This window comes from Mirounga leonina, unplaced genomic scaffold, assembly GCF_011800145.1.
Source record: "Mirounga leonina isolate KUSES-001 unplaced genomic scaffold, KU_Mleo_1.0 Mir_224, whole genome shotgun sequence".
In the NCBI taxonomy this organism is placed as follows: domain Eukaryota; kingdom Metazoa; phylum Chordata; class Mammalia; order Carnivora; family Phocidae; genus Mirounga; species Mirounga leonina.
The window spans coordinates 3,575,392-3,599,699 of NW_023270615.1; the positions used below are offsets into that span (position 1 = coordinate 3,575,392).

General features: G+C 37.9%; 1 protein-coding gene across 2 annotated transcripts in view; it reads right to left on the reverse strand.

Moving 5' to 3' along the window:
• Positions 1–24,308, reverse strand: part of PCSK5 (proprotein convertase subtilisin/kexin type 5) — a 463,938-nt gene that overhangs the window by 83,317 nt on the left and 356,313 nt on the right. For both annotated transcript variants that reach the window (XM_035029028.1, XM_035029027.1), the window contains exons 23-24: positions 18,953–19,159; positions 3,497–3,565 (exon numbers count right to left, since the gene is read on the reverse strand). In XM_035029028.1, coding sequence (XP_034884919.1) covers positions 3,497–3,565; positions 18,953–19,159 — 276 coding nt within the window. The remainder of the gene's footprint in view (positions 1–3,496; positions 3,566–18,952; positions 19,160–24,308) is intronic.

Genomic DNA, 24,308 nt, shown 5'->3' on the forward strand with positions numbered 1-24,308 from the left:
TGGTTGCCAGAGGCAGAGGGTGAAGGATGTCAAAAGGTACAAACTTCTACTTATAAAATAAATAAATCCTGGGGATGTAATGTGCAGCATGATGACTATAGTTAATAATAGTGCATTGTATATTTGAGAGTTGCTAAGACAGATTGTAAAAGTTCTCATCACAAGAAAGAAAAGTCTGTAACTCTAAGGTGACAGCTATTAACTAGACTTATTGTGGTGATCACTGCACAATGTATATAAATTTTGAATCATTATTTGTACACCTGAAACTAATGTAATTCTCTATGTCAATTATATCTCAATAAAAAAAAGAAGAGAAATCTAACCCCATAATAATAAAAACACCCTTGGTTCATCCTAGAATAGCAAATTCAATATTTTCCTCAAAATACAACAGCCACTTTTGATCATGTTTCCTTTTCTCTTCTCTTTCTGGCAAGCTTCCCTTGGAATAATAAATAACTCCATCCAGGAACTAGACAAGATCAGGGTCAATCTGGAATTTGAGTTCTTTTATATTGGGTATAAAAAATCTTAATCTATAGTTGCACTAACTATCTGGAAAGGAACAAAAAACTCAGAAAAAAATTCTACCATTTTCAACAATTAATCATTACATGGTGCAGAAAAAAATGTCTCAGAGCAACTGATTTCACTTTTCTGTACCTCTTCTAGAGATTGTCTAGCTCAGGTTCAAAGATGAATTTACATTACTAAAATGGAAGAAAATGGAGCTCTTTCTTTCTAAAGGATGATGTCCCTTCTCACAAGAAGAATCTTGGGGAAATCTATGGTAAATTATTCATATCTTTTAAAATTTATATTTGTATCTTAAAATTAAGAAATTTGATAAACCATGTCCCCTTCAAATCTCCCTTATAGTTCTAATATTTTATGAAAAATTATTTATTTCTGTATCATATGATTTATTTCCCCTTCTTGGCCCATAAACAAAGTTTGAATAGAGGAAACATCATATCCAGATCCCTGGATATCCTGAGCCATGCATCTCCACTTTAAGTTTTGGCAACTCTCAAATTCAGTTCAACAAACATTATACATGATAAATTTATTGTACATTTATTATATCCTAGGCCTGCTACTAATTCTTTTGGTAGCACAGAGTATAAGTCATAGAGCTTATTCTAAGTAGTTTAGTGTCCAGGCAGAAAGATATGTATGCACCAAATATTACACAGATCAGCTGTAAAAAGCATTACTGCTGGCCTACAACAAGGGGAAGCAAGAAGAGATTTAACTCAAGTGCAAAGATCAACAAAGACGCAAGAAATAAAGTGATAATTGAGTTCAGCCAGGGCAACATAAAAATACACAAGGTCCAACGTGTAGAGACTTTATAAAATAAGAGAAACTTTCTAATTTAAAATGAGAATTTAGCAGCATTTAGAATGTTCTAGTCACTCTCCTGTGATCCCACTGAACATTGCACCTCTATTCTTGCAGGTTGCCTTGTAAAGATTTAGTTTCAGGTATGTTACTTGTAACAGCCAGAGAGGGCCTTATAGTGGGATCACAACCATATCAACTCTGAATTCCCAGTGCCCCAGTGAGCACTCAACACATTGTAGACCATTAAATTTTCTTAAATGAGTAAATGAACTAAATATTTCAGTAGCACTTTGCAGAGTGAATCAAACTTTCTAATTTAGCTCTTTTTGCAAGTTGATTCTTTTGGATTTTGAGTCCCCAAATGGCCTATGTCTGATATGGATTTTATTTCCCAGTGGCTACACTTGGTCTCCTCTGTAGCTAGATCAGCTAAGGGAAGGGTGGGCACAATGTAGATACCTATTGATCATGGTTGTCACTGTTTCCAGGTTTTGGGATTTTCCAGACAGGCAGGCACACACACAAACACTCACACACACACACACACATACAATCACACCCCTCTCTGTGATACACAAAGATGCTAACATGGTCACACAACATACAATAATAGCAAAGGTGCAAAAGGAGACCACAAAAATTAGCTGGAATATGAAATCTAATGGGCAAATATAGTTTGAAATAGGCAAAATGTGAAATCAAGATAGTCAGAACATTTATTCTTGCTCTCTGCAAGAACACCTCCTGTCACTTCAGAAGATACACTGGAATTTGCTTATCTTTTCAATTTTAGTACTTTTATTGCTTCTATTTAGGTCTATTGTTGTTTCCCAGAAAATTAGCATTTTACTCTTAAATCTCTTACTCTAAATGTTAACCCCTTCCTAAGTGTGATTTCATTATTAGATTTTATTTTCCAGTATACATGCCCTATTTCATAGTGGAAAGTAATGGGAGGATGGTATTTAGGTTCCTAAAACCTCTGTTTTGTAGTTATAGATATTATAGAAAATACATCATTTCCATTTAGGGCAGAGAGAATCCGTTACAGCCATCAGATAAATTATAATTCATGTATAATATTTAAGAATGCAAGGAAATCCATTAGGTAAAGCCAATAAAAAGTCTACTTAATCCTGGCATAGCCTGACCCCTTGCAACCTCATGAGCGTTTGATGAAGCCTTGGCTTTACCAGGCAGCTTATTAGAAATGTAATTCTCAGGCCCTACCCAGACCTATGAATCAGAATTTGCATTTTAACAAATCCCCCATGGGATTTGTGTGCACATTAAAGTTTTAGAAGGAGGAGTTAACCAATCATAGAGAAACTTCAGGAATAGAAATTACTCCATCAATCTTTAATTTAGGTTGGGGTTCCTTCCAAAGATCTACAGACCCAAACATTAATTATTTTCAATATCTTGACTAAATTTACATTAAGATACATTCCTGAAATTTGGTGGCCTCCTATATTTCATTTTACATCCAATCCAATGGTTCTGTGTGGTACACACTGTCTCCTCCTCTCCACAAGAAAACCAGGCATGCATGGGGAGAAAGGGGTCAGTGATTTGAATTGGAGAATTAGATGAAGACTGACAAGGACTATTCATTGTATGGTGGGGATTTCAACTCAGTCACCACATTGCTTTCTTCTCAAAGGGTTGTCTTAGGCTTCAACCAATGGAGTCATTTCTGCAAAGGAAAATCCCTAAACTTGGGGGTTTGTGAATCACATGCCAAATGAGTTAGATTAATTAGGCATTTCTTTGCTTGAGTTTCTTTCTCCCACCAATGGTTCATCTCTTTATTTGTGACCTTGAGAAGCCAAGGAGAGGCCACATCCTATGCAACTGGAAACCTGGTTGCTGAAGGGATCCCCTGCCAGATTGCTAACAACCAGAGGAAAAGATGCCTGTCCTTTCCTAAACTTGGGTTTCATGAAGATGAGTGACCCCTCCTTTGCCTCAAAAGGGAGCATCTCTCACCATGACCCTGTTTTCATGGGAGTGAGCCTACTTGATGGGTATGGATGGTGACACTGTTATAACAATGACAACATTCCTGCTGAAACAATTAAGAGGTGTGGGAAAAAAGAAAACAAAGCTATGTCAACTCTTGAAGGAGCAAAGAAAAGTGGCATACCCAAGCTGCATCCCAGACATCCTGCTTCACAAGGCATGCACTCTTCATAGTCTGGGTCTTGAACTTCACCTATACAAGAAGAGTGAGAAACACAATTCATTTTTGCTGAGTGGAGACACATTCATCGCTATGAAAATATGTTGGTGTGGAGCTTATTTTCTGCCCTTCCCCTTTTCTCAGAGACAACAAATTTTAATTCTCCTAGCTGTTTCTTTTAGTTTTTTACCTTCAAACCTCTAAATAGCATGGTTATGATGCTACCTCTTGATTTTATTCTCATGCATTATCTGTAGTGGTAAAGACTAGCTTTGTTTCACCACCATTCCAACAAACACAGACACACTTTCCATCCTCCCAAGTGATAAATTTTGCTAGATTAATATTCAGTATTTATATTGGTATGATTATACTATTATTATTCATATTCTAATGACATTGGGGCTCTTATTCATCTTTTTGTTTTCTCTTGTGCTATTTGTCTGGCTTCTTTGTTTTCTCAATATCTGTCCTTAGGTCATCTTCAACTGTACCACAAGTAGAAATCTTCCAGCTATTGCATTAGTATCTTCTTTACTGTCATCCTGAGGATTCCTTTCATCCCTCTCTTCCTTTGATGCCCCATTCTCTGGACCTTATATTTTCTAATTTCTTGTTCTATTTTTTGGTGGAACATATCCTTTACAAGTAATTTTCCCAATAAAGGATGCATGGGAGGTAAAGTTTTGGAAAACTTGCATGATTGAAAATACTCTTTTTTTTTCTACCCTCACACATGACTCATGGCTTGACTGAATTTAGGATTAAAAAGAGAAATAATTTCTTTTCCCAAAAGTTTGAAGTTTTTGTTCCATTTTTATGTTTTAGTTTCCAGTATTGTTGAGAAGTTCAATGTCATTGTGATAACCAGTCCTTCTTGTATGACCTGTTTTTTTTTTTATCCCATAGGAGTTTTTAAGATTTTCCTTTTGCAGAAAAAAAAATCTATTTTCCAAATTCTTACATTGATATGTCTTGGTATCTGTCTTTTTAAAATCCATTATGCTGGACATGCAGAAGGCTTGTTCAATCTGGAAATTCATGCCTTTCAGTTCTGGGGTAATTTTCTGAGTTATTTCTTTGTTAATGTTCTCTATTCTATTTTTGCTCTTTACTCTTTGAAAAACCTGTATTATTGGAATTCCTGGGTTGACTCTTAATTTTTCTTCCCTCTTCTCCATTTTCTACTTTTTCTTTCGGTTCTACTATCTCAGTGATTTTTAAGTTTTTGTCTTTCTACCCCTCTTCTTCATTTCCATTCTTCTATAATTGTTTTTTTTTAATTTTTTGAAATTAAAAAAAAAGATTTTACTTATTTAGTTGAGAGAGAGAAAGAGAATGAGCAGGGGTGGGGCAGAGGGACACACACACAGAGAAAAGCAGATTCCCCACTGAACAGGGAGCCTGATGCTGGGCTTGATCCCAGGACTGGAGATCATGACCTGAGCTGAAGGCAGATGCTTAACTGACTGAGGCACCCAGGTGCCCCTGTATAATTGTTTTTAAAGACTTATTTATTTGAGACATAGAGAGCCCACACGCATGCACTCACGTGTGTGCATAAGTTAGGGGAGGGCAGAAGGAGGGAATCTCAGATTCCCCACTAAGCATGGAGCTCAACATGAGGCTCAGTCTCATGATCCATGAGATCATGACCTGAGCTGAAACCAAGAGTCTGATGCTTAATTGAGTGAGCCACCCAGGTGTCCCCCCTTTTCTTCTATATATTTTTTTAAGTTTCCAAGATCACATTTTTATTTTCTGAATATTCTTTTTTAATGTATTTTTTAAATTATGTGTTTCAGGTATACAGTATAATTTGATATCTTATATACTGCAAAGTGATCACCCCCAAAAATCCAGTTATCATCCATCATCCTATGATTGGCCACCTTCAGCCCTTTCTCCCAACCCCACACCCGCTTCTCTCTGGTAACCACCAGTCTGTTCTCTGTACCTATGAGTTTGTTTTGTTTCTTAGATTCTACATATGAGTGAAATTATATGTATTTGTCTTCTGATTTATTCCACTAGCATAATACCCATATTGTAAATGGCAAATTTTATTCTTTTTTTAATGGATCAACTTTATCCATTCATCCACTGGTGAACATTTAGCTTGTTTCAGTTTTTTGGCTATTGTAAATAATGCCGTAATGAACACAGGGTTGCGTATATCTTTTCAAAATAGTGTTTTCATATTTTTTGGATAAAAACCCAGTAGTGGAGTAACTGGATCATATGGTAGTTTTATTCTTAATTTTTTGAGGAATACCCATATGTTTTCCATTGTGACTACATCAATTTACATTCTCACTAACAGCGTATGAGCGTTCCCTTTTCTCTGCATTCTCTCCAACACTTACGATTTCTTGTCTTTTTGATAATAGCCATTCTAATAGGTATGAGGTGATATCTCATTGTGGTTTTGACTTGTGTTTCCCTAAACATCAGTGATCCTGAACATCTTTTCATGTACCCATTGGCCACCTGTTTGTCTTCTCTGGACAAGTGTCTCCCCAGACCTTCTGCCCATTTTTTAATTGGGTTGTTTGTTCTTTGTTCTTGAGTTGTATTAGTTATTTATATATTTTGAATATTAACCCTTTATTGGATGTGTATGATTTGCAAATATCTTCTCCCATTCCGTAGATGGTCTTTTTGTCTTGATGATGGTTTCCTTTGCTGTGCAAAACATTTTTAGTTTGATGTAGTCCCATTTACTTATTTTTGTTTTTTGTTTCCCTTGCCTTTGGAGTGTGACTCACAAAACCATTTTTAAGACTGATATCAAAGAGCTTACTACTTACATCTTCTTCTAGGAGTGTTATGGTTTCAGGTTTTACATTCAAGACTTTAATCCAGTTAATTTTTGTGTATGGTGTAATAAAGTGGTCCACATTCATTCTTTTGCATGTAGCTCACCGGTTCTCCCGGCACCATTTATTGAAAAAGACTATCCATTTTCCATTGTATGTTCTTGGCTCTTTTGTCATAAATCAATTGTCCATATATGCGTGGGTCTATTACTGGGCTCTCAGTTCTGTTTTATCAACCTATTGGTCTATTTTTTTTTGGTGTGTCAGTACCATACTGTTTTGGTTACTAAAGCTTTATAATATAGTTTGAAATAAGGGAATATGATACCTCCAGCTTTGTTCTTCTTTCTCAAGATACCTCTAGCTATATAGTATCTTTTGTGGTACCATGTAAGTTTTAGAATTATTTGTTCTAGTTCTGTGAAATATGTCATTGAAATTTTGATAGGAATTATATTTAATTTATAGATCACTTTGGGTAGTATGGACATTTTAACAGTATTGATTCTTCCAATTCATGAGCACAGAGTCTTTTCATTTACTTATGTCTTCAGTTTATTTCATCAGAGTCTTAATAGTTTTCAGTGTACAGGTCTTTTACTTCCTTGGTTAGATTTTTTTCCTGGGCATTTGATTCTGATTGATGCAACTGTAAGTGCAATTAAGTTTTCTTATTTTCTTTTACTGATAGTTTGTTGTTAGTGTATAGAATGCCACAGATTTCTGTCTATTGATTTTGTATCCTACAACTTTACTGAATTCATTTATTCTATCAGTTTTATTTATTGAGTTTTTAGGGTTTTCTATATATAGTATCATGTGGTCTGCAAATAGTGACAGTTTTAGTTCTTCATTTTTTAAAATTTAATTTAATTTTATTATGTTATGTTAGTCACCACACAGTACTTCATTAGTTTTTGATGTAGTGGTCCATGATTCATTGTTTTTGTATAGCACCCAGTACTCCATGCAATACGTGCCATCCATAATACCCATCACCGGGCTCACCCATTCCCCTCACCTGCTCCCCTCTAAAACCCTCAGTTTGTTTCTCAGAATCCATAGGCTCTCATGGTTTCTCTCCCCTTCCAATTCCACCCCTTCATTTTTCCCTTTCTTCTCCTAATGTTCTCCATGCTATTCCTTATGCTCCACAAATAAGTGAAACCATATGATAATTGATTTTCTCTGCTTGACTTATTTCGCTTAGCATAATCTCCTCCAGTCCCATCCATGTTGATGTAAAAGTTGGGTATTCATCCTTTCTGATGGCTGAGTAATATTCCGTTGTATATATGAACCACATCTTCTTTATCCATTCGTCTGTTGAAGGGTATCTTGGCTCTTTCCACAGTTTGGCTATTGCAGACATTGCTGCTATGAACATTGGGGTGCATATGGCCCTTCTTTTCACTATATCTGTGTCTTTTGGGTAAATACCCAGTGGTGCAATTGCTGGGTCATAGGGTAGCTCTATTTTTAATTTTTTGAGGCACCTCCACACTGTTTTCCAAAGTGGCTGTACGAACTTGCATTCCCACCAACAGTGTAAGAGGGTTCCCCTTTCTCCACAACCTCTCCAACATTTGTTGTTTCTTGCCTTGTCAATTTTTGCCATTCTAACTGGTGTAAGGTGATATCTCACTGTGGTTTTGATTTGAATTTCCCTGATGGCTAATGATGATAAACATTTTTTCATGTGTCTGTTAGCCATTTGTATGTCTTCTTTTGAGAAGTGTCTGTTCATGTTTTCTGCCCATTTTTTGGAATTGATTATTTGTTTTTTGGGTGTTGAGTTTGAGAAGTTCTTTATAGATCTTGGATATCAGCTCTTTGTAGTGTCATTTGCAAATATCTTCTCCCATTCTGTGGGTTGCCTCTTTGTTTTGTTGATTGTTTCCTTTGCTGTGCAGAAGCTTTTTATTTTTGATGAAGTCCCAAAAGTTCATTTTTGCTTTTGTTTCACTTGCCTTTGGAGATTTATCTTGAAAGCAGTTGCTGTGGCTGATGTCAAAGAGGTTACTGCCTATGTTCTCTTCTAGGGTTTTGATGGATTCCTGTCTCACATTGAGGTCTTTCATCCATTTTGAGTTTATCTTTGTGTATGATGTTAGAGAATGGTTGAGTTTCATTCTTCTGTATATAGCTGTCCAATTTTCCCAGCACCATTTATTGAAGAGACTGTCTTCTTTCCATTGAATATTTTTTCCTGCTTTGTCGAAGATTATTTGACCATAGAGTTGAGGGTCCGTATCTGGGCTCTCTATTCTGTTCCATTGGTCTATATGTCTGTTTTTGTGCCAGTACCATGCTGTCTTTGTGATCACGGCTTTGTAATATAGGTTGAAATCAGGCAGCGTGATGCCCCCAGCTTTGTTTTTCTTTTTCAACATTTCCTTGGCGATTCGGGGTCTTTCCTGATTCCATACAAATTTTAGGATTGTTTGTTCCAGCACTTTGAAAAATGTCATTGGAATTTTGATCGGGATGGCATTGAATGTATAGATTGCTCTGGGCAACATAGACATTTTAACAATGTTTATTCTTCTGATCCATGAGCATGGAATGTTTTTCCATCTTTTTGTGTCTTCTTCAGTTTCTTTCATGAGTGTTCTGTAGTTCCTAGAATATAGATCTTTAACCTCTTTGGTTAGGTTTATTCCGAGGTATCTTATGGTTTTTGGTGCTATTGTAAATGAAATCGTTTCTCTAATTTCTCGTTCTACAGTTGCATTGTTAGTGTATAATGCATGGCTTAGGCATTGTTTGTTGCTTTTTCTCTAGTTCTTTAAGGTGTAAAGTTAGTTGGTGAATTTGGGATTTTTCTATTTTTTTTTTTGAGTGAGGCTTGGATGACTCTGTATTTCCCCCTTAGGACCGCCTTTGCAGTATCCCATAGGTTTTGGACCAATGTGTCTTCATTCTCATTGGTTTCCATGAATTGTTTTAAGTTCTTCTTTGATTTCCTGGTTGACCCAAACATTCTTGAGCAGAGTGGTCTTTAGCTTCCAACTGTTTGAATTTCTTCCAGATTTTTTCTTGTGATTGAGTTCCAGCTTTAAAGCATTATGATCTGAGAATATGCAGGGAATAATCTCAGTCTTTTGGTACTGGTTGAGAACTGATTTGTGACCCATTATGTGGTCTATTCTGGAGAAAGTTCTTTGTGTGCTCGAGAAGAATGAGTATTCTGTTGTTTTAGGGTGGAATGTTCTGTATATACAGATATATCTATGAGGTCCATCTGGTCCAGTGTGTCATTAAAGCTCTTGTTCCTTTGTTGATTTACTGCTTAGATGATCTGTCTATTGCTGAGAGTGGAGTATTGAGGTCTCCTACAATTACTGTATTATTATCAATATGACTCTTTATTTTGGTTAATAGTTGGCTTATGTAGTTGGCTGCTCCCATGTTGAAGGCTTAGATATTTACAATTGTTAGATCTTCTTGTTGGAGACCCTTTTAGAATAATATAGTGTCCTTCTGTTTCTCTAACTACAGTTTTTAGCTTAAAATCTAATTTGTCTGATATAAGAATTGCTATCCCAGCTTTCTTTTGAGGTCCGTTGGCATGGAAGATGGATCTCCATCCCTTCACTTTCAGTCTGGATGTATCTTTAGGTTCAAAATGAGCCTCTTGTAGACAACATATGGATGGGTCCTGTCTTTTTATCCAATCTGCAACCCTGTGCCATTTTATGGGGGCATTTAGGCCATTCATGTTGAGCGTGATTATTGAAAGCTATGAATTTATGATCATCATGTTGCCTGTGAAGTCCTTGTTTCTATAGATTGTCTCTGTAAATTTCTGTTCTGTATCACTCTTGGGGTCTTTCTCCTTTTATAGAACCTGCCCCTCCTGCCCTTAATATTTCTTGCAGGGCCAGCTTAGTGGTCACATATTCTTTCAGTTTCTGCCGGTCTTGGAAGCTCTGCATCTCTCCATCCATTCTAAATGACAGCCTTGCTGGATAAAGTATTCTTGGCTGCATGTTCTTCTCATTTAGTAAGCTGAATATGTCTTGCCAGCACTGTCTGGCTTACCACGTCTCTGTGGATAGGTCTGACATTATTCTGATGTTCCTCCCCCTGCACGTAAGGAATCTCTTCCCCCTAACTGCCGTTAAGATGGTTTCCTTGGTTCTAAGATTTGCAAGTTTTACTATTACATGCCGGGGCGTTGGTCTGTTTTCCTTGATTTTGGGAGGGGCCTTATCTGCCTCTAGGACACGAATGTTTGTTTCAGCCCCAGATTAGGGAAGTTCTCAGCTACGATTTGCTCAAATATATCTTCTAGTCCTCTCTCTCTCTCCACCCCCTCAGGGATCCCAATAATTCTGACATTGGAACATTTCATGGCGTCACTTATGTCTCTAATTCTGCTTTCATAGGTTTTGAGCTGTTTTTCCCAAGCCTCCTCTTTTTCCTTCTTTTCTATCAATTAGTCTTCTGGATCACTAATTCGTTCTTCTGCCTCGTTTACCCTAGCCCTTAGAGTATCTAGATTAGATTGGATCTCATTGATAGCATTTTTAAGTTCTGCCAGTTCAGCTTTCATTTCTGCTCTTAGAGACTCTATGTTGCCTTTAATCGATTTCTCCATTCTAGCTATTGTCTTCATAAACGCTACCCTGAAGTCCAGTTCCGACATCTTGGTTATATCTGAATCCATTTGTAAATCTGTGGCATAAGTCATAATCTCTGAGTCTTTCCTATTTTGGGAGTTCCTCCTCCTAGTCATTCTGTTGACGGGTTGTTGAGGGAATGTACAGAGTCCAAATTATTGACCACAACCCAAACAAGATGCACCTGTTTTATAGGGACCTTAGGGTTGCTGGCCTCTTGTTCTCCCAGCCTGTCTTCTGGGGGAGGGGCCTGCATTGCTGTTACTCAGGCAACCCTGTTTGGGCAGAGTTGCCCTGCCCCTGGGGGGGGGGTGATGGGCTCAGTGAAAACCGGTTTTGGGGGGCTTTTGTTCTCTGGCAGCTTTTCCTGATGTCTCTTCAGAGCAGAAGAGACCGCTTCTAACCCTCTGCCTCAGGGCAGCGAGATTGCAGTCTGTTCTTCAGTGAGCTCTCCAGGCCACACTATCTCCATTCCTGTCTGTGCTGCTATAAACTGCAGCGTCCTGGGTTGTGCGCCTCTCAGCAGAACTCCAGTCCTCGTCTCCAGGTTGGGGCACAAATCTGCCCTTTGTGCTTCTAAAACTGCCAGCCACCCTCAGTTCGCACGCCTGGTCCCGCTGCTCTAGGTTTTATTCCAGGGGGCTGCCCTAATGTCCTTTCCCCATCGCCACTGGTCTGCAAGTCTGTGCTCTGTCCCCAGCGTGGGAGAATTTTGTGCTCCTGTGTTATTTCACCTTCCCGGTACCAATGCTTATGGCAGCTCCCTCCCCCTTCTGTTTGTCTTCGGATATGTGCCCACGGAATCATGGCTCCCCGCTTTATAACCAACCACCTGTGATATTCTCTTTGTAGAGATCCAGATATATCTTCTTACATCTCCAGCTGATTTTGTGGGTGTTCAGAGTGGTCTGGTAGATATCCAGCTCAATTCCGGGGACCGGTTGGAATAGGGTCCCCTACTTCTCTGCCATCTTTTCCCAACTCCATATAAAACATTTAGATTGGTTGAAATCCAAAACACTTGATAACACAAATTGCTGGCAAGGATATGAACAGGAATTCTATTTCATTGCTTAGTTATAAAAGGATGTGGGAGGGGCACCTGGGTGGCTCAGTCAGTTAAGTGTTGGACTCTTGATTTCAGCTCAGGTCATGACCTCATGGGTTTGGTGAGGCAGAGCCCTGCGATGGTCTCCATGCTGATTGTGGAGCCTGCTTGAGATTCTCTCTCTCCCTCTCCCTCTGCCCCTCTCTCATCCTCTGGTCGTGTCCTCTCGCTCTCTCAATCTCTGTCTCCAGAAAGAAGCAAGGAGCTTCCATGCACCCTCCAGGCACACCACTCTCCCAACACTGCCAGTGTGTTCACCAACCTGGAAGCTCCTAGTTCTTTGTTTTTAATTCGGATGCTTTTTATTCCTTTTTCTTGCCTAATTGCCCTAATTGCTAGGACTTCTTATACTATGTTGAAAAACAGTGGCAAGAGTGGGCATCCTTGTCTTTTTCCTGATCTTAGAGGAAAAGCTTTTAGCTTTTCACTGTTGAGTATGATGTTAGTTGTGGGTTTGTTATATATGGCCTTTATTATTTTTATTATGTTTATTATACCCACTTTGTTGAGAGTTTTTATCATAAATGTATGTTGAATTTTATTGAATGTTTTTCCTGCATCTATTGAGATGATCATATGTTTTTATTGTTTATAAAAATGAAATTTGTTCTCCTTTTTGTAGTTTCTTTAGGTGTAAATTTTTTTTAATTATTGATTTAATCTCCTTACTAGTAATTGGTCTATTCAGATTTTCTGTTTCTTTCTGATTTAGTCTTGGAAATTGTGTGTTCCTAGAAATTTATCCATTTATTCTAGGTTGTCCAATTTGTTGGTGTATAATTTTCTTAGTCTCTTAGATCCTTTATATTTTTATGTTATCAATTGTAACTTCTGGTTCATTTCTGATTTTATTTATTTGAGCCTCCTGTCTTTTTTTCTTGGTGAATCTAGCTAAAGGTTTGTCAATATTTTATCTTTACAAAGAACCAGCTCTTAATTTTATTGATCTTTTTTTATTGTCCTTTTAATCTCTATTTCATTTATATTTACTCTGATCTTTATTATATTCTTTTCTTCTACTAACTTTGGCCTTTGTTCTTTATTCCTAGTTCTTTTAGATGTAAAGTTAAATTATTTATTTGTGATTTTTCTTTTTTCTTGAAATAGGCCTTTATTCCCATGTACTTTCCTCTTAGAACAACTTTTGCTCTATCCCATAGATCTTGGTATGTCATATTTGTATTTTTGTTTGTCTCTAGTTTATTTTTATTTATTTTTAATTTTTTTAATTATAATTTTTTTTATTATGTTACGTTAGTCACCATACAGTCCATCACTAGTTTTTGTGTGTGTGTGTGTGTGTGTGTGTTTTATTTATCCTTTGGTTTCTTTGATGACCCTTTGGTAGTTCAGTAGCATGTTGTTTAATCTCCATGTTTTTCTGATTACTCCAGTTTTATTATTGTAATTTATTTCTAGTTTCATACCATTGTGGTCAAAGAAGATGCTTGATATGATTTCAGTCTTCTTGAACTTACTGAGACTTGTTTTGTGGCCTAACATATGATCTATCTTAGAAAATGTTCCATGTGTATTTGAGAAGAATGTGTATTTTGCTGCTTTTGAATATATATATCTATTAAGTCCATCTGGTATAATGTGTTGTTTAAGGCTGATATTTCCTTATTGATTTCTGTAAGGATGATCTATCCATTGACATAAGTGGGGGTGTTAAAGTCTTCTACCATTATTGTATTGCTTTCAATTTCTCCCTTTAGATCTGCTAATATCTGCTTGATAGTTTTGGTGCTTCTATGTTGTGCATATATATTTATAAATATTATATCTTTTAGCCATATTCATCTCTTTATCATTATATAGTGCCTTTCTTTACCATTTTTTATAGTCTTTGTTTTTTTTTATTTTATTATGTTAATCACCATACATTACATCATGAGTTTTTTATGTAGTGTTCCATGATTCATTATTTGTGTATAACATCCAGTGCTCCATTCAATACATGCCCTCTTTAATACCCATCACCAGGCTAACACATTCCCCTACCCCCCCTCCCTTCTAGAACCCTCAGTTTGTTTCTCAGAGTCCATAGTCTCTCATGGTTCATCTTCCCCTCCAATTTTCCCCCCCTTCATTTTTCCCTTCCTACTATCTTCTTTTTTTTAACATATAATGTATTATTTGTTTCAGAGGTACAGGTCTGTGATTCAACAGTCTTACACAATTCACAGTGCTCTCCATAGCACATACCCTCCCCAATGTCTATCACCCGGCAACCCCATGCCTCCCATCCCCCACCTCTCCAGCAACCCTCAGTTTGTTTCCTGAGGTTAAGAATTCCTCATATCAGTGAGATCATATGATACATGTCTTTCTCTGATTGACTTATTTCGCTCAGCATAATACCTTCCAGCTCCATCCATGTCGTTGCAATGGCAAGATTTCATTCCTTTTGATGGCTGCATAATATTCCATTGCATATATACACAACATCTTCTTTATCCATTCATCTGTCAATGGACATCTTGGCTCTTTCCATAGTTTGGCTATTGTGGACATTGCTACTATAAACATCAGGGTGCCCGTACTCCTTCGGATCACTACATTTGTGTCTTTGGGGTACATACCCAGTAGTGCAATTGCTCAGTTGTATGGTAGCTCTATTTTCATCTTTTTGAGGAACCTCCATACTGTTTTCCAGAGTGGCTGCACCAGCGTGCATTCCCACCAACAGTGTAGGAGGGTTCCCCTTTCTCCGCATCCCCGTCAACATCTGTCATTTCCTGACTTGTTAATTTTAGCCATTCTGACTGGTGTGAGGTGGTATCTCATTGAGGTTTTGATTTGGATGTCCCTGATGCTGAGCAATGTTGAGCACTTTTTCATGTGTCTGTTGGCCATTTGGATGTCTTCTTTGGAAAAATGTCTGTTCATGTCTTCTGCCCATTTCTTGATTGGATTACTTGTTCTTTGAGTGTTGAGTTTGATAAGTTCTTTATAGATTTTGGATACTAGCCCTTTATCTGATATGTCATTTGCAAATATCTTCTCCCATTCTGTTGGTTGCCTCTTTGTTTTGTTGACTGTTTCTTTTGCTGTGCAAAAGCTTTTTATTTTTGATGAAGTCCCAATAGTTCATTTTTGCCCTTGCTTCCCTTGCCTTTGGCGATGTTTCTAGGAAGAAGTTGCTGCAGCTGAGGTCGAAGAGGTTGCTGCCTGTGTTCTCCTTTAGGATTTTGATGGACTCCTGTCTCACATTGAGGTCTTTCAACCATTTGGAGTGTATTTTTGTGTGTGCTGTAAGGAAATGGTCCAGTTTCATTCTTCTGCATGTGGCTGTCCAATTTTCCCAACACCATTTGTTGAAGAGACTGTCTTTTTTCCATTGGACATTCTTTCCTGCTTTGTGGAAGATTAGTTGACCATGGAGTTGAGGGTCCATTTCTGGGCTCTCTATTCTGTTCCATTGATCTATGTGTCTGTTTTTGTGCCAGTACCATACTGTCTTGATGATGACAGCTTTGTAATAGAGCTTGAACTCTGGAATTGTGATGCCACCAGCTTTGCTTTTCTTTTTCAACATTCCTCTGGCTATTCGGGGTCTTTTCTGGTTCCATAGGATTATTTGTTCCATTTCTTTGAAAAAAGTTGATGGTATTTTGATGGAGATTGCATTGAATGTGTACATTGCTCTAGGTAGCATTGACATCTTCACAATATTTGTTCTTCCAATCCATGAGCATGGAACGTTTTTTTCATTTCTTTGTGTCTTCCTCAATTTCTTTCATGAGTATTTTATAGTTTTCTGAGTACAGATTCTTTGCCTCTTTGGTTAGATTTATTCCTAGGTAACTTATGGTTTTGGGTGCAATTGTCAATGGGATCGACTCCTTAATTTCTCTTTCTTCTGTCTTGGGTTGCAAGGTTGGTTCAACATCCGCAAATCAATCAATGTGATACAATACATTAATAAAAGAAAGAACAAGAACCGTATGATCCTCTCAATAGATGCAGAAAAAGCATTTGATAAAAAACAGCATCCTTTCTTGATCAAAACTCTTCAGAGTATAGGGATAGAGGGTACATACCTCAATATCATAAAAGCCATTTATGAAAAACCCACAGTGAATATCTTTCTCAATGGGGAAAAACAGAGCTTCCCCCCTAAGGTCAGGAACAAGGCAGGGATGTCCACTATCACCACTGCTATTCAACATAGTACTAGAAGTCCTAGCCTCAGCAGTCAGACAACAGAAAGAAAGAAAATCGGCAAAGAAGAAGTCAAACTCTCACTCTTTGCAGATGATATGATACTTTATGTGGAAAACCCAAAAGACTCCACCCCAAAACTGCTAGAACTCATACAGGAATTCAGTAAAGTGGTAGGATATAAAATCAATTCACAGAAATCAGTGGTATTCCTATACACTATTGTCTTTGTTTTAAAGTTTATTTTGTATGATATGAGTATAGCTACACCTGTTTTCTTTTCATTTCCATTTGCACGAAATTTTTTTTTGTCCCTTCACATTCAGTCTGTGTGTGTCCTTATTTCTGAAGTGAGTCTCTTATAGACAGCATATAGATTTTTTTTAATCCATTCAGCTACTCCATCTTTTGAATGGTGAATTTAGTCCATTTACATATAAAGTAATTATTGATAAGTATGTACTTATTGTCATTTTGATAATTGTTTCCTGGCTTTTTTTGAAGTTCCTTTCTGTTCCTTTTCTCTCTGTCTTCCCTTGTGGTTTGATAGCTTTCTTTAGTGTTATATTTAGATTCCTTCCTCATTTTCTTTTGTATATTTACTCTAAGTTTTTTTCTTTGTGGTTACCATGAGGTTCACATATAATATCCCATGTATATAAGAGGTTTTTTAAAGTTGATAACAACTTAATTTTGAACACATTCCAAAACTCCTCATTCTATAATTTTGATGACACATATTACATCTTTTAATTTTATGCATCCTTAATTATTTTAATTTTAATTAATTTTACTATTTTTGTCTTTTGACCTTAACCTTGCTTTGTAAGTGATGGATTCACTACCTTTACTATATATTTACCTTTTCCAGCAAGATTAATACTTTCATATCTTTTCACATTATTAGTGTCTTTTCTTTTCAGTTTAGAGAAATCTCCTTAACATTTTCTCTAAAGCTGTTTTAGTGGTGATCTCCTTTAGCCTTCGCTTATCTGGAAAACTCCTAACCTCTCCTTCATTCTGAATGATAACCTTAGCAAGTAGACAACTCTTGGTTGGAAATTTTTTTGCTTTCAGCACTTTGAATCATGCCACTCCCTTCTGGCCTGGATAGAGTTTCTGCTCAAAAATTTGCTAGTAGGCTTATGAGTTTTTCCTTGTACATTAAATAAATTGTTTTTCTGTACCTCTTTTTAGATTCTCTTTTTATCTTTAACTTTTACCATTTTAATTATATATCTTGGTGTGGTTCTCTTTGGGTTCATCTCATTTGGAATTCTCTGGGATTCCCAGGCCTAGATATCTGTTTCCTCTCCCAGATTAGAGAAGTTTTTAGCTGTTATTTCTTTGGATATTTTTTCTGTGTCTTGATGTGTGTCTCTCTCTTTTTAAAAAAGATTTTATTTATTTTAGAGAGAGAGAATGCAAGTGAGTGTGGGGGTGGGGAGAAGCAGAAGGGAAGGGAGAAGGAGAGGGAGAGAGAATCTGAAGCAGACTCCACACTCAGCACAGAGCCTGATGTGGGACTTGATCTCATGGCTGTGAGATCATGACCTGAGCCAAAACTAAGAGTTGGATGCTTAATGGACTGAGTCACCCAGGTTCCCCTTGATGTGTTTCTTTTATCTTTTGTTGTAGAGGTGCACTTTATCCAGTTCTCAGGTCCATTTTGGAGGAAAATTATTCTGCATGTAGCTATAAAATATTGTATCTGTAGAAGGAGAGGAGTTCAGAGCCTATTTACACCTCCACCATGAATCCCCCTTCTTATCTCTTTCCATTAATTTAACAGATTGTATCAGTTTGATTGGTACAAATAGAACAAGTTGGACTATATGCCATGCAACTAGCTTTGTCATCAACTGGTAGATTTTATTTATTAAAAAAAATGAGTTTTACTTCTGGGAATATGGAATTGGGTATATAAATGAACAGACTCTGTCTTTTTAAATCTGCTTTCCTAAATTTTTTTTTTTAAGTTTTAAATCCTATACTACATTAGTAAACATAAAGCAGAAAAAGGAATGAGTGTTTTAATTATTCTAGAAACATCTTGGAACTCTTTTTAGCACCAGACCAGGCATAATTCTTATACAGAGCAGAGACAGTCTGTAGCATTCTTACATGGAAAAGAACAAAAACTGTAAGTCCTGTTTTTTAATCTCCCTCTTCCCATGTAAGATAAGGAATTGGGCACTAGCAATAACACATAAGATTTGCAGAACACTTAATATTTTCAAGTAGCTTTAGGTAAGCTTTTTCTCATTGCAACAGCTTGGTGCAATGCTCACCCTTTCACACATGAAGAAAAAAAGGCATAGAGAAATTAGACTGATTTTTCACAGGGTCTCATAACTAGTAATAACTTGTAATTGGGAGGGAGAAAATTGTTGGTCAGGACCTTCAGGTTCTAATTTGATTTTCTCTCCATTTACCCTGCCCACAAACCCTTGATTAATATCAATTTCTCTGTGATTAGCTATATTCCTATGTCTCTGGAATGTGTCTGAAGAGACCCAGAGAAAGGTGTGTGGAGGAAGAGAGGAGGAGACATCAACTGTCCCCACTGGACATGCAGTCACACAAAGTCATCCCAGGTGCCAACATTAAAGCCAGGAGGTCAATTCAAATCTTGGAACCATCTAGGCATAGCTCCTCATGCTACCTCCTGATATAAGACAGTGGCCCAGAGCAGCCTTACCTTGTCCACACTCCAACTTCTGGCAGGTATGGTTGGTGGGCACTATGAAGTAGCCGCCCATGCATCGTGTACAGATGTGTGCGCTGTGGCAAAGCTCACAGTTGTCTGAGCAGGGCAGGCAGGTGTGCCCCTCGGCAGGGTAGTGGCCTGTTGGGCAGCTCTCCCAACACTCCCCCTGATATAGGAAGCGCTCCTGGCCATGCTTATCTGAACAGATGGAGGGGTAACAAAAAGAAGGAAAATGTACAAAATTAACTGTGAAGCTAATATAACCTAAGATTTTTTTTTTTTTTTAAAGATGTAAGTAAGTATTTTGGCTGCTAAGGGACCAGGAGTATAAGAATGCATTTCATGAAAATTACAATATATACTTATAGTTGAAAAATTGTCATTGTAGGGAATAATTTTTGACTATTTTGTATATTTGAGTGAGTAGGGACTACCATCTGTAATGTCACTGCAAAAGCAGAAAACACACTCTGTGAATAACTAGGAGTTCTGTTATCAAAATCACACGCTTGTATTAACTGTCCAAAAATCTGAATTTTTGCATTGTTGCCAGCTCCTACGATGACAGCGTATTGAAGTGCTAGACCAAGCACACCTTTTTGACTCCTTAAATGGATTTTTGGAAGTCCTGAGCTTCTGTCAACATTGGAGTCTACTTGAAAAGAATTAGCAAGTATGTCTAACATGAGACTATGGGAATATGCTTTTGGGGGGAATAGAAAATTTGAACCAATTATAAGTCACAATGAATGACAAAGGATTATAATCAGTTTATATACACAAAATTAACAAAATGTGCCTAGAGGTCTCCTACCCTCACCCTACTGGGGTTTTCGTTTGTGCTGAGTGTATTTAGGGTATCCATCTTCTCTGGATCAAGTCTCCCATATGCTCCTGCCTCTGCAGAACAGCTGACCTGTGTTTCCCAGAATAACTGGGGCTAGTGTTCACTCGTGATATACCACATGAAGACCCAGAAGCGTTGACCTTCCAGGTGCAAGGCTGCTGAATCTGTGGATAAAGATATCACTAACCCTGTGTTGCAAGGGCAGAATCTTAATGTCAGTATGAATGATCGAACCACATGAAATTGCCAACATTCAAGTATTTTTGTGTCCAAGTGATCCAACCTGATGTTTTGTCCTTAATTAAATCCCTAGTTCAAATCCAATTTAAAAATCAGACCCTTGGATTATGGGCTCTGAAGCTACCTCTTTTCTGTTTGTGATTTCCAACTGGAAGTCTGCTGGTTCTCAGGGGACAAAGCCAATAAAGAGGATTTACCTAGGGTGGTGCAAGAATGTGTCTGCACTCTCCAAGTTTGAGTTGGATGAACATTATCCTTTAAGGGAAGGAGAGTGTTTGGGAGGATGTAATGTGCATTTGGTGATTCTACAGCTGCAGGTTGATATGGAGCACAAACCCCTGATCTGGTGGAACATGGAATCTCGACACCACAAAAGGGTCAACCTTCCAAGCTCTGTTCTTCTCAGACACTTTATGAAAACCCTAGCAAACCCCATTTCCACCAAAACTCATTCAGAAAAGATCCTATTTTTCAGAGGGCTGAACTTCTCAGATATAGGTAGGAAGATTTGAGAACAGTGGGAAGCTACTTTCTCTATTCAGCAGTTTCTATCCATGCCCTATACCCTTCCATGACATCACCTCAGGATCCAGAGGCTTGGGACAGCCTAGGATATATTGAGATCTAAATACATATTTGTTGTATGAATGTTGCATTAATATTTAGCAATATTCCCATTTTTCTAACATATCCAACTGGATCAACAATCTAAAAATAAAATGAACAATGATGGGTTCCGATATCAGAGGAGATGTTCTCCAATCCCATTTGTATTGTTCAGATATGGCTTTATTATTTGAACCACTTTGGGTATTATAATTTGAGTTTAAAAAACAGATTTCGATGGTCTTGGTATTTAAAATACATGGACCCTGTAAAGGAGTTAACTTAGATACCTTGATCAAGGGCAGCTTTTCCCACAGGTTTGGTCCAGAATTACACCAAGATTGGCTCAAATTTCTAATAGCCTGGGTAGTATGGCAGCTCATTTAGCTTTGGCTGGTAATTTGGATACCCCAGTGATTTAAATTATCATGCATAAATTTTTGGCTACTTGACCAGAGTCTCAGAATTTAAATTATTGTGACAATAAATAAGGGAAGCTTGTTCTAGTACCAGAAGGGCTGATATTTTTGTAAGGTGCTAAACCTTTCATGTGATAATATGAGTCAAAGTGCAAGAAACTCTGAGAATGGCTTTCATTTATACCTAAGAGCAATTGGCTGTTTCCAGAGCATCTCTTGTAGCTAACTAATTTCATTAGAAGAGAAGGTGGACTCATGTGAAGACAGCATGCCTTCAGGAAGAAAGAAAGGTTGAGGGTGGAAGACATGAAGGGAAAGGATTGCTGGAAATGATGAAAGAAAGGCTGAGGGGCTGCCTGGGTGGCTCAGTCGGTTAAGTGTCTGCCTTCAACTCAGGTCATGACCTGGGGTCCTGGGATTGAGCCCCGCAACGCGCTCCCTGCTCAGCAGGGAGTCTTCTTCTCCCTCCCCTCTGCACCTCCCCCCGCCCCAGCTCATGCTCTCTCTCTTAAAGAAATAAATAAAATCTTAAAAAAAATAAAGGCTGAGGGATTCTGAAAGTAAACTTTATAAAGTTTAGCTTCAACATTTTTCTTACTGTAGTTGTTGTGTGATTGGTCAAATTTAGCTTTGGATTCAGTTTTGTAGAGGAAAATCTGGACAAGAACTTAGAGGGAATCTTCACCAACAAGGCTAGAAGTCTGTATTTTCAAAAGGATTCAAACCTAAATCTTAACAAAATTACAGTTAAGCAAAGGTGGGATTTCTGTGAACTGATGGGAGATGCTTATGTGCGTATTTGGCACCCTGTAGTCAGAGGGTTTTCAGCCTTTTATTTTTTTTAAACGATTTTATTTAAGTATTTGAGAGAGGAGCAGGGGCAGGAGCAGAGAGGGAGGGAGGATGGGGAGAGAATCTCAAGCAGATTCGGTGCCCAACATGGAGCCTGTCACAGGGCTGAATCCCACATCCTGAGACCATGACCTGAGTCAAAACCAAGAGTTAGAGGCCCAACAGACTGAGCCACCCGAGCACCCCTCAGTATTAAAGCCTGTTGATATGGAACTGCCTCAGGTCAGGCATCCCTTGTCTTTAGCACTGTTTCATGTACTGGCCATGCTCATATATGCACTAGGGGCATTGTGCTCCTAATAGGAGGGAACCCTGCTAATCAGAGCTTGCTCAACAATGCCTTCTCTGGCAAGGCTTTTCTGTTCACTAGAGCTGAAAGTGATGTTTCCTCTCTGACTTGTGGTAGGATTCCTTCCTTCCTTTGGTCTTGAATATTTTCTTGTTTTATAATACATGAGCACGAATCCCTGTTAGTCTGTGAAGTCCTTGAAGGCAAGCATTATACAATCATTTCTTGCATTTTCTATGGCAACTATGTGTAGTAACTTCTACATGTGCACTTTTGTTAAGATATGGAGTAAACATAGACTTTTAAACAAAAAATAGAGAAGAAATGTCAAAGCATCTTTTGTGTGGATTGGCCCAAGTAACTATAAGGATGCTTAGAACATATTAGACATTTGTTCAGTATTCAAGCGAATCCTTAATTTTGGACTATGTATGAAGATTTAGTGTGTTTTAACTGTGAAAAGGATTTTAGATGCTGTCTTGTCTATGTGCCACCTCCACCCCCATTCTTTTTTTTTTACAAACAAGGAGAGACTTAAAGAGGTGAAGAGACAGGATTAATATCTTTAGTTCATTAGTCACAAAGGAGGAACTAGAACCCAGGTATCCTGATTGCTGGTACTGATATTCTTTCTACTGAACCATTCATTTATTCAGTTATACTGTGCATGCCGATGCTCTACCAGTGCTCAAAGCTAGTGCTCAGGTAGAAACCATTCACTGCTCTTACAGGACATAGAGTCTTATGGACAAGATAGCTATCAAGTTTGAGGATGACTGTAAAGGGGTAAGCAGAGGCCCCAAGGATGCACATATAGAGAGGTCCCATCCCAGACAAGGAAATTGGGGCAGCCCTCATTGAGGAAATGATGTTGAAACTGAGACCTAAAAATAAATAGAGGTCAGGCAGTGGGGAACATTTCCAGTGAAGTCTTTGAACAGCTAGAGAAATTCACATGCCCACAGGAGTAAGTAGGTACGAACAATAATAGTGGTAGTAGTAGTAGTAGTAGTAAGGGTAGTATTTAATATTTATTGAGTACTTCTTATGTGCCCAGCCCTGTTTGAGTGCTTTGTTATTTTATCTCATTTAACCTCATTTCATTGTCATAATCTTAAAAGTAGAAAACCATTATCACCATCCTTTAGATGAGGAAGGAAACAGAAACGAGCAGGCTACAGAGAAAAATTGATATAGATCTACTTTGTTTACATAAGAAACACAAAGAAATAATTTTAATTTACACAAAGAAATGTGTTATCTCCCATTTTCCTGCAAATGCATGATACTCTCAATTTGTTCTTCATTTTTCTTGGTTATATTACAAGGAAGAATAAAGATAAATAATTCTCTTCCACCAGAAAAAAACCATGTAAGCACGATGGCGGTGGTAACTGATGGCCTTGGGATCAGTGAGACAATAGGGAGTGGTGGGGACTGTGGAGAAACAGAGAGCAGCCTCCTCTGATCTCTAGTCAACCATTTGGGGAATGTAGGCCAAGTGGTGCCCAGTGTTGTGCTCCAAGTTTTCAAAAGAAACCAAACCAAGCCCAAACAAAAACAAACAAAAAAACCAAACCACCCAGGTTTTTCTTCGAAATTTCCCAATTTTAAAATTTGGCTGAAATTTAAAAGGTCAAGTAAAATATGAATCTGGCCCACATGAGGTCAAAGTGGGGAACAGACATATGAGGGGAAGTTGGAAAGGACTCAAGGGTCAAACTGCAGAGGACCTTTGAGATCATGGAATACAATCCAACGACAGCAGAAACTTGAACTGTTAAAGCTGAGACAAAAAGTAATATTTTTGTGTTGAAACAATTCCTTTGCTCCTACAGTAGGGCTCTGACAACTTCTAAATGGCATAGCTCAGGGCTGAGGAGACCTTGACACAGCCTCTATTTCAATATTTCTCTTGAAGACTGAATGTGTCACCCTTAACTTCCTCGCTTTTCACTGTCACCTCAACAAATCTTAGCTTTCCTGACAGTCTCATGTCTGACATCATGTCTGAATGACCTTTCTTTCTCCTTCTCCACAAGGACATCTCTTAGCTTCTCTCCCATCTCCTTAGGGGCAGTGAGTCTGCGCCTA